Source organism: Molothrus ater, chromosome 26 (genome assembly GCF_012460135.2).
Source record: "Molothrus ater isolate BHLD 08-10-18 breed brown headed cowbird chromosome 26, BPBGC_Mater_1.1, whole genome shotgun sequence".
Taxonomy (NCBI): domain Eukaryota; kingdom Metazoa; phylum Chordata; class Aves; order Passeriformes; family Icteridae; genus Molothrus; species Molothrus ater.
Window position 1 is genome coordinate 3,754,237 of NC_050503.2, and position 14,521 is coordinate 3,768,757.

The 14,521-nt window shown below is 67.6% G+C and overlaps 1 protein-coding gene across 3 annotated transcripts; it reads left to right on the top strand.

Moving 5' to 3' along the window:
- The first annotated feature begins 879 nt into the window (after window positions 1-879).
- On the top strand, window positions 880-12,701 carry MIDN (midnolin). Of its 3 annotated transcripts, none has more exons than XM_036399596.1 (8): window positions 880-1,039; window positions 2,949-3,174; window positions 4,159-4,246; window positions 4,547-4,609; window positions 9,140-9,526; window positions 9,990-10,122; window positions 10,240-10,542; window positions 11,955-12,701. In XM_036399596.1, exons 2-8 carry the CDS (start codon window positions 2,957-2,959, stop codon window positions 12,218-12,220), a joined length of 1,458 nt encoding a protein of 485 aa, XP_036255489.1. In that variant the 5' UTR covers window positions 880-1,039; window positions 2,949-2,956; the 3' UTR covers window positions 12,221-12,701. The 3 variants fall into 3 exon arrangements, with proteins under 3 accessions (XP_036255489.1, XP_036255490.1, XP_036255488.1); XM_036399597.1 differs by lacking the exon at window positions 880-1,039 and adding an exon at window positions 2,458-2,852; XM_036399595.1 differs by lacking the exon at window positions 880-1,039 and having other exon boundaries at window positions 2,458-3,174.
- Window positions 12,702-14,521: the final 1,820 nt, after the last annotated feature.

Genomic DNA, 14,521 nt, shown 5'->3' on the forward strand with positions numbered 1-14,521 from the left:
GGCGGGAGGGACACAGCAGCAGAATTTTGGGGATTCAGAGAGTCCCCCCTTGGCTCCTGCAGCCTCACGGGTCGGGTCTTCCCGCTGCGGACTGGCCGCCAGATCCCCCCCTCCAGCTGCTTTGTGTCTTGGCGTGCCAGGGCATTGTCTGCGAAGGAGAGACCCGGCAAGGCAGCCTGAGGTCACAGCAGCATTTCCCCAGCACCCTCCCTGTGTGCACGGGGTGGCGCTGGCCCGGGAGGAAGCAGCTTCTGCCCCTTGGCACCCAGGGCACTCCGGAACTGGTGCCCACCACCCGTTTGTCCCTTGCTTTAAAGCCCTGTAGGGCTAAGTCTGTGTCCCTGCTGGGAAGTGCGTGGTTGGGCAGAGGGAATCCCTGGGGCAGGAATGGTCCAGCCTTGTTATTAGACATCAGAGAGTCTCCACGGGCAGCAGCTTTGACGCTTGGCTCCTAAGGAGAGCTCAGCCCATCCATTCCCTGCCCACGGGCTGACTTTGACCCACGGGGCACGCAGAGGGGGAGAGGTGTCCGGTCTGTCCCCTCCTCACGATCCGTGGAGGGCAGCTCGCCCCTGCCGTGCCTGCCTGGACCCCGGCAGGGGCTGAGACGCCCCCGGTGGGCTGATACCGAGATTAGAGGACGGCGAGTCGGGATCCCGGGAGCGGGATCCGAAACGAAGGGGGTAAGGGCTGGGACCCCCGTTCAGAACTGAGACCCTGGGGCAAAGAGCGGGACCCCCCGCGGAAGCAGGTGCGGGTACGGCCGGGGCAGGGGCCGTGGCCGTTGCCGGGGCCGTTGCCGAGGCCAGACCGGTCCCTGCCCCCGCCAGGCTCCACCCCGGGCGGTGCGGGATAAAACTTCGGGCACCTCCCCGGCAGCTCCGCGTCAGGGCTGCGCTCGGACCGGCTGCAGCGCTCAGGAGGTGACACCGCACCCACCGCCACCTCCCCCCGGGACGTTTCTGGGGTCTCTCTCCCTCTTCCTGCCACCGGAGGCAGCTGAGCTCCCGCCGCGCCGGGATCCGCGGGGCCGTGCTCGGTGAGTGGAGCCGCGCCGGGCTGCTGGGGCCCCGGGTCGGGCTGCGGGGGGGATCCGCGGACCGGGACCGCGATCTCTCGGTTGCTTTCCCTGGAGCGGGCGGGGTGGCCCCACTTCCCCGGGGCTCCCGAGGGGACGCACGGCAGAGCCCCTCTTCGGTTGTTCGGGAGCTCTGCTCACCCTCAGGGACCCTCCGTGTCCTCGGTCACCTGGAGCTTTGCCTCCCTCCGGGGAGCGGGACCGGGATCGGTTCTCCCCGCTCCAGCTGCCGGAACCCCGGTGCTCCCGCCGCGTCCCGGGGAGCGGCTCCTCGCTCCCAAGACCCGGTGTTCTGTGAGGGGGGGAGGGCTCCCCGGGCAGGGCCTCTCCTAGCCGGTGGGCGAGCAGCGGATTTAGGGCGCACCGCCCGGTCGCTTGGTAAGGGCCAGCCCGGTGTGCCGGTAAGGGCTCCCCGGCGCGCCGCCGGTGCGGCCCCCGCGGCCCCCCCGGACTCAGGAGGCGCGGCGGGACCGGCAGAGGGCGCCCGCGCTTTGCTGACTCATAGCCCGCCCCCCCCCAACCCCCCCGTGGGTGCCGGGACGGGGCCCCGGGGCTGCGGGGTGTCCGTTCCACTCCCCGGGAGCCGCCAGGCGGGGCTGGGGCCGCTGGGGTGGAGGTTGCAACTGCGGGACTGGGGGGGCAAGAGCGTGCTGGGGGGGTAGAGGGGGCTTAACCCCTCACCGGGACAGTTCCCCGTAGCTGCAACGGCGTCACCGGGAGGGTGACCGGGCGGGTGCGTGCGACCGGGCGGGTGTGACCGGCCGCGGGTGACTGTGCGTGTTCCCCCCGCCCCCCCCGCCCTTTCCGCCTCTGTGTCCCGGCGTCACTCGGCTCCGGGGGCTCCAGCTCCCGCCCGGCCCCGCGGGCAGTCACCTTCCGCCGCGGCCTCCTCCGGTGCGGGGGCCGCTCACCGCCCCCGCCGCGGCGCTCCGGGCCGGCGCCTGCCTATGTCCCGCGTCCACCCCTCCGTGGCGCCTCGCACGCCAAGCCCACGGGCTCCCCGGCGAGAGGCGGCCCGGTATTACCGGAACCGATCCGGAGCGGACCCCCAAGCCCCTCGCGCCCCTTTGTTGTGCGCCGGGATTATGAATGGCTCCAGGCGCGGCGCGAGGGCGCGCGGGGGGCGGGGCCGGGGCGGGGCCTGCGCGGCCGCGTGGGCGGGAGGAATCCGGCCGGACCGCCCCGCCCACCGGGCCACGTGGGGAAGCTGCTCCCGCCTCCCATTGGCCGCCGCCGCGGATGTCTGGGCTCTCGGCGAGCTTCCATTGGCCCGCGGCCGCCGGAGGAGCCGGAGTGAATGAGGGCGAGGCCCCGCCCCCCGGGACGTTGCTACATTGTAACTTCCCTCCCCCCCCGGTGCTCCCACGGCAGCGCGAGCGGCGGCCGGTTCGGCGGGTCCGGCCCCAGAGAAGGGGGAGCGAGGCGGCCTCCCCGCCCCTCGCCGCGGCCTCGGGCCTCACCCCGCCCCCAGACACCCCGCACCGAGAGCACAGAGCGGCGGCGAGCAGAAAGAAAGGAGGCGGCAGGCAAGAGCAGGCAGCGCCGCTTCCACCACCCCCCCCCTTCCCGCGGCAGCCACCGGAGCGGGGCGAGAACGGGAGATTTTATAATTTTTTTTTATTTTATATATATATATATATATATATATTATTTTTTCTCCGCCTGGGCTGCGGAGGGCACGGCCGGTGCAGCCCTGCTTGGGGACCCCCCTCCTAGCCGCCCGCCGCCTCCTCCCGGCCCCCGCCCGAGGCCTCAGCGCGTAGCCGGAGCTCCCGTAGGTCCCGCCGGGCGTGTGGCGGAGCGGGCCCGGCTCCCTCCTTTGTCCGATCCCCCCGCCGCCCCCCGACACCGACCGCCGCTGCCCCCGCAGGTCGGCGGATGGACCCGCAGCCCGGCGCCAGGAGCTGCAGCCGCGGGGCTCCCGCCTGCGAGGTGGGGCCACCCGAACCCCCCATGAACCTCTACATCCACACCACCACCGGCACCCGCTATGAGCTCTCGGTGCCCGCCGAGGAGACGGTGGAGGGGCTGAAGCGACGGCTGTCCCAGCGCCTCAAGGTGCCCAAGGAGCGTCTGGCGCTGCTGCACAAAGAGAGGTACGGCACGGCTCGGCTCGGCTTGGCACGGGGGGGGGGCTCGGCGCGGCTCGGGAGGCCCGGGGTCCCCAGCCCTCCAGAGCGGGGCTGGGCGCGGGGGCGGCCCCCTCGCACCGGGCTCGGCACCGCACAAAGGCTCCCGCCCCCTCCCCCTTCCCGGCCCCATTCCTGTGCGGGGCGGGGGGGGGGGGGCAGCCCGGGGGGCCGCGGCGGGGGCGAGCGGGGGCCGGGCCGGAGGGAGGGAAGGAGGGAGGGGGGGGGCTCCGGGGCGGAGGGAAGGAGGGAGGGGGGCGCCGGGCCGGGCCGGGAGCGCGGCCGCCGCCCCCTCGCCCGGCCCTGCCGGGGCTCCTTTGTGGGCGGCGGGGCCCGGCCGTGCCCCGGCCCTTTGTTCTGGGCTCAGCCCCGGCGGCGGCGCGGCCCGGCCGCCCCCCCTGAGCCCCCAGCGCCGGGGGCGGCGGGGGAGCCTTTGTCTGCCGGGGGCCCGGGCCGAGGGGCTGCGCACCCCCCGCGTGGAGCGGGGCCCGCGTGGGGTCGGGCCGGGAGTAACTTGGAGAGTCTTTCCCGGATCAGGGGAGAAGCGGGGGGGGGGGGACACACGGGGACACCGCATCCATCTGCGGGGCTGGGGGAGCATGTTCCCAGCGCTGCCTCCCCCACCTACACCGGTCCCAACTTCTCCCTAAGCGCCAGGTTTCCTGCGCCATGAACCCTGTGCTCCCACCCCTCCCCTGCCCGCAGCTCAGCTCCTCTCTGATCCCTCAGCACTGCCCCGTGCCCAGGGCAGGGGTGCCCCACACCGTGAGCTCCCCTGGAGCAGTGGGGTGCCAGGGTTCCCTCCTGCCTGTGAAAGCTGGGAATTCTTGAGGTGGGGGTGCCTGGGGGGGCTGCTGGTCCCCTGGGAGCAGCCAGACTTGCAGCTGGTGTCCCCCTCTGGGGGAGCTGCCCGACCTGCACTGACCCTGCTTTTGGCATCTCCTCCCACAGCCGCCTCAGCTCTGGCAAACTGCAGGACCTGGGGGTCGTGGAAGGCAGCAAGCTGACACTGGTGCCCACCGTGGAGGCCGGCTTGATGGTGAGTGGCCTTTTCCTGCTGCTCCCTCCATCCCTCCCACTCGTCCCTGTCTATTATTAAAGCCCCGGGCAAGGATGAGGATGTGATGTGCTGGCAGCCCTGCGGCTCTGCTGCCCCAGCTCTTGCTGAGGAGGCAGCGCTGGGTTGGGCACGGCAGCAGGTTTAGTATTTCACTCCTTTCTCAGGGCTTGTGTAGAAATAGTGGAAGTGACATGTCATCCCTCCCTCCTGCTGCGGACGCCCCCTCCTTTGCTGCATTTGTAACGTTAATCCCCCCCCCTCCTCCTTTTTTTTTTCCAGTCCCAGGCGTCCAGGCCAGAACAGTCGGTGATGCAAGCTCTGGAAAGCTTAACTGAAACTCAGGTGAGGGGCTGGATGCCGGGGCAGGATGGAGACAAAGGCAGAGGGTGGGTGGGGAGGAAGGACAGCTGCGGCCTCGCTTTGCTTCCCCTCCCAAAAGCTTTGGCGTTGGTTCCTCGCTGAGGTTTCACCTCCAGCAGGGCTGGGAGTGCTGAGGGTGGTGCCCGGGGCGGGCACCGTCACCCAGAGCAGCGCCGGGCTCGGGGAGGTCCCACGCCGGCAGCCCAAACAAGCCGGGAGGGAGCCGGGGAGGTGAAGTGACTCACTCAAGGTCACGCCGCAGGTTGGTGGCAGAGCCGGGCGGCTCAGGGCCCTGCCCGGGGGTGTGGGGCTGCAGCTCCCCCCAAATGCCCACAATGGGGTGCAGGGAGCGGGCTGCCATCTGCCCCACAGCTGGGGTGGGTGTAAAAGAGGCTGGCAGGACCACGCTGGGGGGCTCGTGGGGCGGCAGAGCCTGGCCCAGCGCCCAAAGGGATCTCCCTGCTTTCCTTGGAGCCGTCCTTGGCGTGCAGATTGGCTGTGCTGGGGCGCTCTGACCCCCTCCTTGTCCCTTGTGCTGGGGCGAGGAAGAGGCCAAGTGGGCGGCGTTGGTGGGGCCGTGGCTGAATTGCTGTGGAGTTGTTGGAGGGGGTGGGATGCCCTCGCTGCTGGGGGGTCTCGGTGGTGGGGTGGAAGCGTTCCCAGGCTGGGAGAGCCGTGGGTGAGCCGTGGGTGCGCGCGCAGCCGCCGGCTCCTGCCGCCAAGGTGGAATTTACCCCCAGCCGTGCAGGCCCCGCTCCTTTGTTTTCTGTCTCTGTTACTGCTCTGTGAAACTCTTTCCTTCCTTTTTCTGGCCGGTGCTGCAGCTCTGGTTTTTGAAGGGTTGGGGTTTTTTTGAGCGTTTTTGTCACCTGAATTCTGGGAAGGGGCTGAGCCCCGTGTGGTGCCAGGGCTCAGAGAAGGGGCTGGCGGGGCACTGCTGCGGGCATGTGGCAAGGGCCAGGCTGCCCTGCCTGCAGGGACCCGCAGTGCCCTTGGCTGCCCGGGGTGACCTTGACTTTTGGGAGCTGCTTTAACCCCATGTGGGGGCTGGGGGGGGGTAAGCTTGGACTGGAGCCTTGGTGGATCCCCAGTGCCAGAAGCTGCTGGGGTCCCATGGAGGGGTTGCCCCGTCCCAGCCGGGCTGCAGAGCTGTGGGAGGGGGCTGGTCCTGCCAGCCTGGCCTGGCAGGTCACAGTGCGCATCCTGGCCTCAGAGCTGCAGATTTCTGCTGGGGCTGCACAGCTCTGCTCTGCTGTGGCCAGCGAGGTGTGGGGTGGACTGGGGAGCCAGGAGCATGTGGAGCTCAGGGTACCCCCTTTGCACAGGGCTGTGGCCCCCCTCCCCACAGCAAGCACAGCGAGGAAGGAGGGTGGGTGGGTGGGCTACGGTCTGGCAGCGGCTGCGGGAAGCGGCTCCGCAGCTCCCTGCCCACCGCAGGTTCCTCCGGTTGGTGATTCAGGAAGCCAGGGCTGAGCAGGAGGAACCGCCAGCACCTGGGGGGCGGCGGGGGGGCAGGAAACCACTCCTCCCATTCATGCTTTGCTGGGCTCTGCCTGCGTCACGCAGCCTCCGGAGCACGGGGAGAGCTGAGCCGCTTCCTCTGGGGGCGGCCGGGGGGGGGGGGGCCGGGGCGCTGCCACCCCCTCCCCAGCCTTTGGGGAAGTGACTGCCGGGCACGGGGGCTTCCTGGAAATGCTCCTGCACTTCCTTCCTCCCTCCCCACACACACGGCTGCCCCCGCTTTCCAGGGATGGCAGGCAGGCGTTGGGTCCCACTGCCGGCTCTTCCTTCCCCCAGTCCCTCTGCCCGGGAGAGCTGAGGGTGGGGAGGAACAGAGGAGGGGGATGACACATCCTGATCTTCCAGGGCTGGGGGAACGCGGCCAGGGGGGCTCTGTCCCTCTGTTCCTCCCCTTGGCACAGACACAACACAGGTGGCTGCATGGGGAGGGCCCAGCTGTGCCCTGCAGGGGCTTGGGGGGCAATTCCTTCAGGGGCTTGGGGGGGGGGGGAAATTCCTGCTCCCCCTCCTCATCCTTGCCTTTGCCAATCTGGATCTCCTAGGATGGTTTCCTCGTGCCTGTTTGGGGGTGCTGCCCACCCCACCGGGGCAGGGGCTCCTCGGGGGCAGCTCCAGAGTTGGGGGCCCGGGGGTGCGTGGTGTTGCGGGCCGGGGTGACGCGGGGCCAGGCGTCGGAGCGAGGCGGGAATGCGGCGTTCTCTGACTCATCGGCGTTTCTCAGAAGCAGCTGGGAGACACTTGCCCCATCCCCGCGGGGCCCCGAGCCCGGTACCGTGCAGCTGAGCCCCGCAGGGCTTGGCAGAATCCCAGGGGACCCCTAAGTGCGGGACTTTTGGGGGGGCTCGGTGGCTCCAGCCCCCTCGGCGAGGCTGTCCCGGCCCCCGCGGCGGAGCCGGCTGGGAGGGACGGGGTCCTCCCGGCGTGGGCGGCCGAGCGGGCGGCTGGGTGGGACGTGTTTGCATTGGAGCGGGCTGGTTTCGCCGCGGGGGGAGGTTGGCAGCGGCGTGGGGGCGGCTGCTGGGAGCCCCGGAGCTGGGGCGCCGCGGGGACCGGGCGGGCTCCGTGCCCCGGGGAGGGACAGCGGGGGGCCGTGGGACCCCCGTGTGTGGGGATGGATGGATGGATGGATGGATGGAGGGGCGTTCGTGGTGGTGCTGCTGCTGCTGCTGGGAAGCGTCGGCAGCGCGGGCCTGGCCGGGTTGGGGTGCTCTGGTTTCTGCCGGCGCTGGCAGAGGGGTCAGGCAGGGCAGGGGTGAGTCAGAGGGAGCGGGAGGCGGCCGCGGGGCCGGCTGACGTCAAGGGGCCCCGGGGAGGTGCACGGGGCTCCCCCGGGCACACCTGGGTGCAGAGCCGGGGCTGGGATGGGGCTGTGAAAGAGAAAGAGCCCGCTCAGGAGCTCAGTGGGAGCAGGACCCAGCTGGGACCCCGTCCCACACTTTGGGGAATGGTGCTTGGAGTCCAGCCTGATGTTGAACCCCTTACAGTGGCTCAGAGAGCAGCAGCAGGGCTGGCGTGGCCCAGCAGCTGTGGGGGACTCCATGCATGGGCCAGAGCTGGGATGGGACCGAGCAGTGAGGATGGGGCTGCCAGCCTGGCATTGGGCCATCCAGGCCCTATGGGGCGGGAAACTGAGGCAGGACGGGGCCAGGTGCTCTCTGTGCACGCACACGTGTGTGCACACGTGTGCCCCTGTGCACGCCCGCCCGCCGTCCCCTCCCGCCCCCTTGCCCCGTAACCTCCGTGTCCAGAGCTGCAGCGTCTCCTTCCCGCCCACCCCTTCCTCTGCAGCCTCCGCCTGACACGCTCGGGGCTTTGCTGCTGGTATTTTTAAAGCTGCTTTTCCCACGGCTTCTCAGAAGCGGCCTCCGCGGCAGCGGGGCGTGGGGGAGCAGGGCCGGGGCTGGGGGGGCCCTGCTCTGCAGAGCTGGGGACAGGGGGGGCCCAGCACCCCCGCTGGGGACCCCAAAGGTGCCGTGGGATGTGGGTGGGTGATAGCAGGAGCTGCACATGACAGGCTGGGAAAGCTGTGCCCTGGAATAGCGAGGGGGGTGTGCGGTGGAAAGGGGGGGCATTGTCCCCATTAACCCGTCTGGGCTGGCAGAGGTGAGAGGCACAGCCCCCCCTGCAGCACACATGAGGGCAAGGGGGGGCTCATGGTGGTTCGTGGCTGTCCCAGCCTCCCCTAGAATGTGGGGCAGTGCTTGGGGGGGGCGCTCCCCTGTTCCCTGGCACAGCTGCCAAGTGATTTATGCGCCTGGGGGAAGGCTGAGGGGTGTGAGCTGGGGGGTGACAGGTGTTGGGCATTGGGGGCCCCCCACAGCTGCAGCCTGGGGAGGGTCAGGCCCTGGCTCTTGTCTCCACGCTGCAGCTGCTCCATCACCTGCCGGAGCCTCCGGGCTGGGCAGGGCCTGTCCCCCACCCCCAGCTGCCTTGAGGGGGGGAGGGAGGAGGGCAGGTGGGCTCTGCACGGCCTGAGTCACAATGGTGGGCATGCAGGGACCCGGCATGTCCTCACCTGCCCCCTCCTCTTCTCCCTGTGCCAACAGGGGCACCCCCTCAAGCTGGGCAAGGGGGGGACACCCCTCCCGTGCTGGCCTTTGGCTGCCCGTGCAGCTCTGGGCAGTCCCAGCTGCGGCCCCTGCCCGTCCCTGCCTGCCGGGGAGGGCAGCCAGGCACGGCCACTCAGTGGTGGGGAATAAAGGGCAGGAAGGGCAGAAGGAGGAAAAACACCCCCCGGCATCATCAGCTGACGGAGCTGGCACCGGGCTGGGGTCGCGTGGGGACGGCAGCTGGGCTCGTCTGCCAGCCTGGCACGAGTGAGGGCCTGGGAAGGGCTGTGAAAGGGGGTCAGCCCTTCTGTGCCCCAGTGACCCCTCCCTATAGCCAAGGGAAACCTGTAGGGGCAACCTACAGCACCATGGGGACAACCACCACCCCACCGCTTGTGCCACAGCTGACGAGGATCCCTTCTCTCTCTCTCTCTCTCTCCAGGTCAACGACTTCTTGTCGGGCCGGTCCCCGCTGACCCTGGCCCTGCGTGTGGGTGACCACATGATGTTCGTGCAGCTGCAGCTGGCGGCTCAGCAGAGCACGGGGCAGCTCCAGCACCGACACCTCATCGCCAGCCGGGGCGAGGCGGGGGCCAGCGCCAGCCCCCACTGCCGGACGCTGCACGGTGCCGGCGGCTCCGGCTTTGCCCGCATCCCCGTGGTGCCCTCGTGCCAGCAGAGCCCGGCCCCCAGCCCCACGCCCACCCCGCCGGCCCCCCCTGTGTACTGTAACGCCCCTCACGCCGCTCCTGTCACCGCCGGGATGTTCCGGTCGCACGGGGCCAGCACGCAGACGGTGAACAGCAGCGTGGTCTCCTCCTGCTCGGAGGTGAGGCTGGGGCATGTCCTGGGGCCTTTGGGAAAGGGGAGTGAAGCTGTGGCTTTTCCAGCTCAGCCTGGCCCTGCCTCGGTTTCCTCATGTGTGGAAATGGGTTGTCCCCAGTTTGGCCTCCAGGATGTCCCCAGGTCCCAGGGAGGGGCTCAAGGATAGGCTGTAACCCAAGCTCTTACTCTGCCTGTCCTCACACCTTGCCTGTCCTCATGGGACAGGAGCTGCTGCTGTTGCTTCCCTTTCCCCTTTGCACAGCACAGCAGGGTTAGGGCTCCTGTCGTGATCCCCAGGCTGGTTCCTTGCATGCCAGGAGAACTGGCACCGGTGCCTGCCGCACCTCCCTGTCTGGGCTCTCCTGACCTGGCTTTTTGCGGGGTGGCAGAAGGTCAGGAGGAGCAGGGTTGTGTCCCCCACCAGACACCCCTACCCCGAGGCTGATCCTGTGTTTCTCCCCTCGCAGGTGGACTGTGGCTCCCGCAGCAGCAGCTCCCCGGGCAGCAGCCCGGCTCCCTCGGCCCGATCCCGCAAGCCCGGGGCGGTCATCGAGAGCTTTGTCAACCACGCGCCTGGGGTCTTCTCAGGGACCTTCTCCGGTACGTGCTGCCCCCCTGAACTGCCAGGGGGCTCTGGGGGGATGCTGGGGGCAACGGGGCTGTGGATCTTGGGGGGAGGCTGCTTGTCTCACACCCACTTCTTCCTCCCCACTCCAGGCACTTTGCACCCCAACTGCCAGGACAGCAGCGGGCGGCCGCGGCGGGACATCGGCACCATCCTGCAGATCCTCAACGACCTCCTCAGCGCCACGAGACACTACCAGGGCATGCCCCAGTCCCTGACACAGCTCCGCTGCCAGACGCAGTTCTCCTCCTCCTCCTCTTCTTCCTCCTCCTCGCCGCCTGCCTCTCCAGACCTCGCCACCAAAACTACCTCAGAGCCGCTGCCGGCGGCCGCCGCCCCCACCCTGCACCCCGTCGTCCAGTGCCAAAGCCAGATCCGGATGTGCAAGCCCAGTGGTGAGTCTGGCTGCCCTCGGTTGGGGTGTGAGGTTGGCACCTCTTGGGAGGTCTCTGGTCCATGGCTGGGATGAGCAGAAAGGGGCTGGGAACTGGATGATTGACAGGTGTCAGTCAGGAGGGTCGCCTGTTCAGGGACAATCAGCACCCCTGGGGACTCAGGGAGGTCCCCCCACCCACCCTGCATTGTCATCTCTGCCAAACCCTGTGGGGACAAAGCGTCCCTGTGTGGGTGGGGGTGTGGGGGAGTGGCAGGTGGCTGTGGTGTCCGTGCTGCCCCGGGAGCTCAGGGCCTGTCCCCGCTGTGTGGGCAGAGGTTTTGGGGTCACGCAGACTCTGGCTCCCTCTTTCCAACCCCATCTCCCCACACTGGGGGTGAAGGTGGGCCTGGCCAGAGCATGGCAGCGGCTCCCCTGGCATTTTTGGGTGCACACCTGTGAGCCCTGGGGCCGGAAGGTGTCACAGGCACCCATAGCAGACCCCCTGTGATTTGCTTAGAGGAAAGAAGTGAAACCACCAGTGCTGGCTCAGCCCCCTCAGGGTTTGTTCTTCCTTCTTCCTAGCTAGGAGTGGCTCCATGCTGGCTCCAGCCCCTGCTGGTGTGACCAGGTCCTCCAGGCTGCCCCCCATCCATCCAGGGGGATAGAGAGGGGGTGTTGTGGGAACCCTGCACCCCAAAAATGGCTGTAGGCCACTGGGGATCAGGCTGGTGCTGTGGTGGGCACCCTATTTTTGGGATATCCAAGGGACTGTACCATGGGGGTCTCCGTGATCTCCCAGTATGTGGGTTAGGCCACCCTCAGCCTTTTCCTTTTGGAGGGCACCTGCTCTAGGGGTGTGTGCCATTGGGGGCTACCTGCTGGGCTGTGGATCAGGGCACCCCAACATGACCCATCCTCTTCCATTCCTGCTACAGGGACATCCACATGTCAGTGCCACATGGGGCTGCCTGGGGGCTGCCATGTCCCCCCATAGCAGCTCCCCGTGACCCCCTTTCCCCTTTTGGAGGGCACCTGCTTTAGGGGGTGTCCAGGTGCCTGTGCCATTGGGATCTACCTGCTGGGCTGTGGATCAGGGCACCCCAATATTGACCCATCCTCCTCTATTATAGGGGACACCCTGCTTGCTACAGGGACATCCACATGTCCGTGCCACATGGAGCTGGCATGTCCCCCCATAGCAGCCCCCCGTGACCCCCTTTCCCTTTTGGAGGGCACCTGCTTTAGGGGGTGTCCAGGTGCCTGTGCCATTGGGATCTACCTGCTGGGCTGTGGATCAGGGCACCCCACCATGACCCCTCCTCCTCCATTATAGGGGACACCCACATGTCTGTGCCACACGGGGCCAGCTGGGGGCTGCCATGTCCCCCCATGGCAGCTCCCCGTGACCCCCTTTCCCGTTTTCCCTTGCAGGGGACCGGCTGCGGCAGACGGAGAACCGGGCGACGCGCTGCAAGGTGGAGCGGCTGCAGCTGCTGCTGCAGCAGAAGCGGCTGCGGCGGAAGGCGCGGCGGGACGCCAGGGCTCCGTACCACTGGGTGCCCAACCGCAAGGCCGGCCGCACCAACAGCAACAGCAGCGTCTCCAGCAGCGAGGGCAGCCTGGACCTGGACTTCGAGGACTCGGTCTGGAAGCCAGAGGTCAAGGCCGAGATGAAATCCGAGTTTGTCGTAGCATAGAGAGCCAGGGCCCCGGGGGACTGTGCCGGGGGGTCCCACTGGCTGGCCCCGCTCTGGGGAGGCAGCGCTGGCGTCGCGGGCCGGGGCTCCTCCAGATTTGCTGCGACCGGACGCGTTGGGCCGACCTGCGTGTTAGGGGGGGAGCCCCCCATCCCCCTGCTCGTTTGGGTTTGGGGTGATGGGGAAGAGCAGCAGGAGCCGCCCCCTCCTTGCAGCCTCCCCAGCTGGGGGGTCCTGGGGTGTATGGAAGCTGCTGCTTTGCTGTGAAGAGGGGCAAAGCCGGGTGGGCTCCGGCCCCACCTTGTGCCACCCCAGCCCGGTGCAGGCAGGAGGAGATGAAGTCTCTCTCGGAGGTGCTGGAGCCCCCCCCGATTTGGGGGCCGTTTGTTTTCCTTCCCTTCTATATGTAGCATTGCTCGGCTGTGGGGCTGGGCCCCCCCGGGGGGACGCGTGTGCCTGGGCCCCACCGCCGCAGCCTGGGGAGGGGGGACGGGGGTGGGGGGGGCTTTGTTTTTTGGGGGGTGTTCATTTTGTTTGGGGAGGGAGAAGCCAAGGCACCTTCCCTCCACGGCCGAGCCCAACTTCCGAGTCCCTGGACTCCTTCCCACCCGTCGCTTGGGTGGTTGGATTTTTTTTTTTTCTTTTTTAACTTAAAAAAAAAAAAAAAAAGAAGAAAAAAAAAAAGAAAAAACCCCTGAATAAATAACCCCAAACTCGGTCCCGGCTGCAGGGCCGGTATTTATAGACATTAATGACCCGACTGAGCCAATACTGACATAGTCTTCATAGGCCGTAGGATCCTTTTTCTCGTCCGACTTGGATTTTTTTCCGTCAGGATCTGTGCAAATAGAGCCCCCACGTGATGTGTTTTTTGTCTTTTTTGTCTGTAAAAGTCTTTTTTTTTTTTTTTTTTTTTTTGTGTGTGTGTTTTGGGGAAAGGGGGGCGGGGGGGGAAGAGCAAGGCTTTTTCGGTCTTTAATATTTTATTTTTTATTTTTGAAATAAATTTGGGCAGTCTGGATGCAATCGTGTCTGGTGTCGGTGTGAGGTGACAGGAGCTGCTTGGGGCACCCCAGCAGTGTCAGAGGGACATGGCACAGCCACAAGTGCCCTATACCTATGCACATACCTGCTCAGCACCACCTGTGTGTACCTCAGGAGGAAGGAGGGCAGTGATGCCCCCCATCCTCCCTGGCAGGGGAACAGGTCTGAGGTCTCCTTGAGGTGTTTTCAGCACTCTCTGGGTGCCAGACCCCAACCTGTGGGTGCTCTCAGACTCGGTGCTCCCAGTCTCATCCCCCTGGCCACTGCCCAGAGGAGCTGGGCCGGTTGCACCAGCCAGGCTGGCCATGAGTGCCAGCTCCCTGCCAGCTCCCTCCCTCACTCCTGCGTCACACCGGGGTGGCTGCAGGCCGGGGCGGGGGGTTGGTGGCCATAAATGTGGCCGTGCCTCAGTTTCCCCACCTGCCCTTGCCCTGGGGAAGGTGATGGGGTGGGGTGGCTCTGGGGATGTGTGTCAGCACCATCTCACCCACGCGAGCCTTTTCCTGCAGCCCCCAGCATCGCTGGGAGGAAGCTGGAGGCAGGGGGGGTGTCAGATGCTGTGGGGGGACACTGTGGGCTGGGACACCCCCAGAGCTTTGCTGTGACACTGTCACCTCCAGGTGACACCTGGGCTGGGGTGAATCCTGCCTGGGCACGGAGCTGTGGAGCTGTTATGTGGGGAGGGGGCAGGAGTGGCTGCCCATGTCCCCTCTGCCATGTCCCAGCTTTGTCCCACACCCCGGGGTTGGGGACAGAGAACAATCCAGAGCTCCAGGGACCCTCAGCACCTCACAGACAGGATGGGAAGCGAGTGGGCTCTTCCCATGGGGGGCCCAGTGTGAGCTGGGGAGGGGAGACTTGTCCAGACCCTGAACTCCCAGGAGCAGCCGAGCTCTGGAGGAAGCCGGGAGGGAGCGGAAGCAGCTCAGGTTCCTGCGGTGCCTTTGTGCCGCACCGGGCACCCTGCGCCCCGCTTTGACGTCATTTCGGGTAGAGCAGACCTCGGGCTCCCCCCCTGCAGCCCCTGCACCCCCCCACACCCCCAGCCCGTGCCAAATTTGGCAACGGGAAGAGGCTCCGAGCGCGGCAGGAGCAGCACAGCCCTTGTAAGGCAATGGCTGCCGGGAGGGCACACGGGGGACACGCACACGTGTGTGCACACAGGGACAATGCCAGCAGCCACGCACGGGAGGGGGACACGCAAACAGTCCCGCCGTGGGTGCTCCTCAGTCCATCCTTGGGAGCTCCCAACAGCTG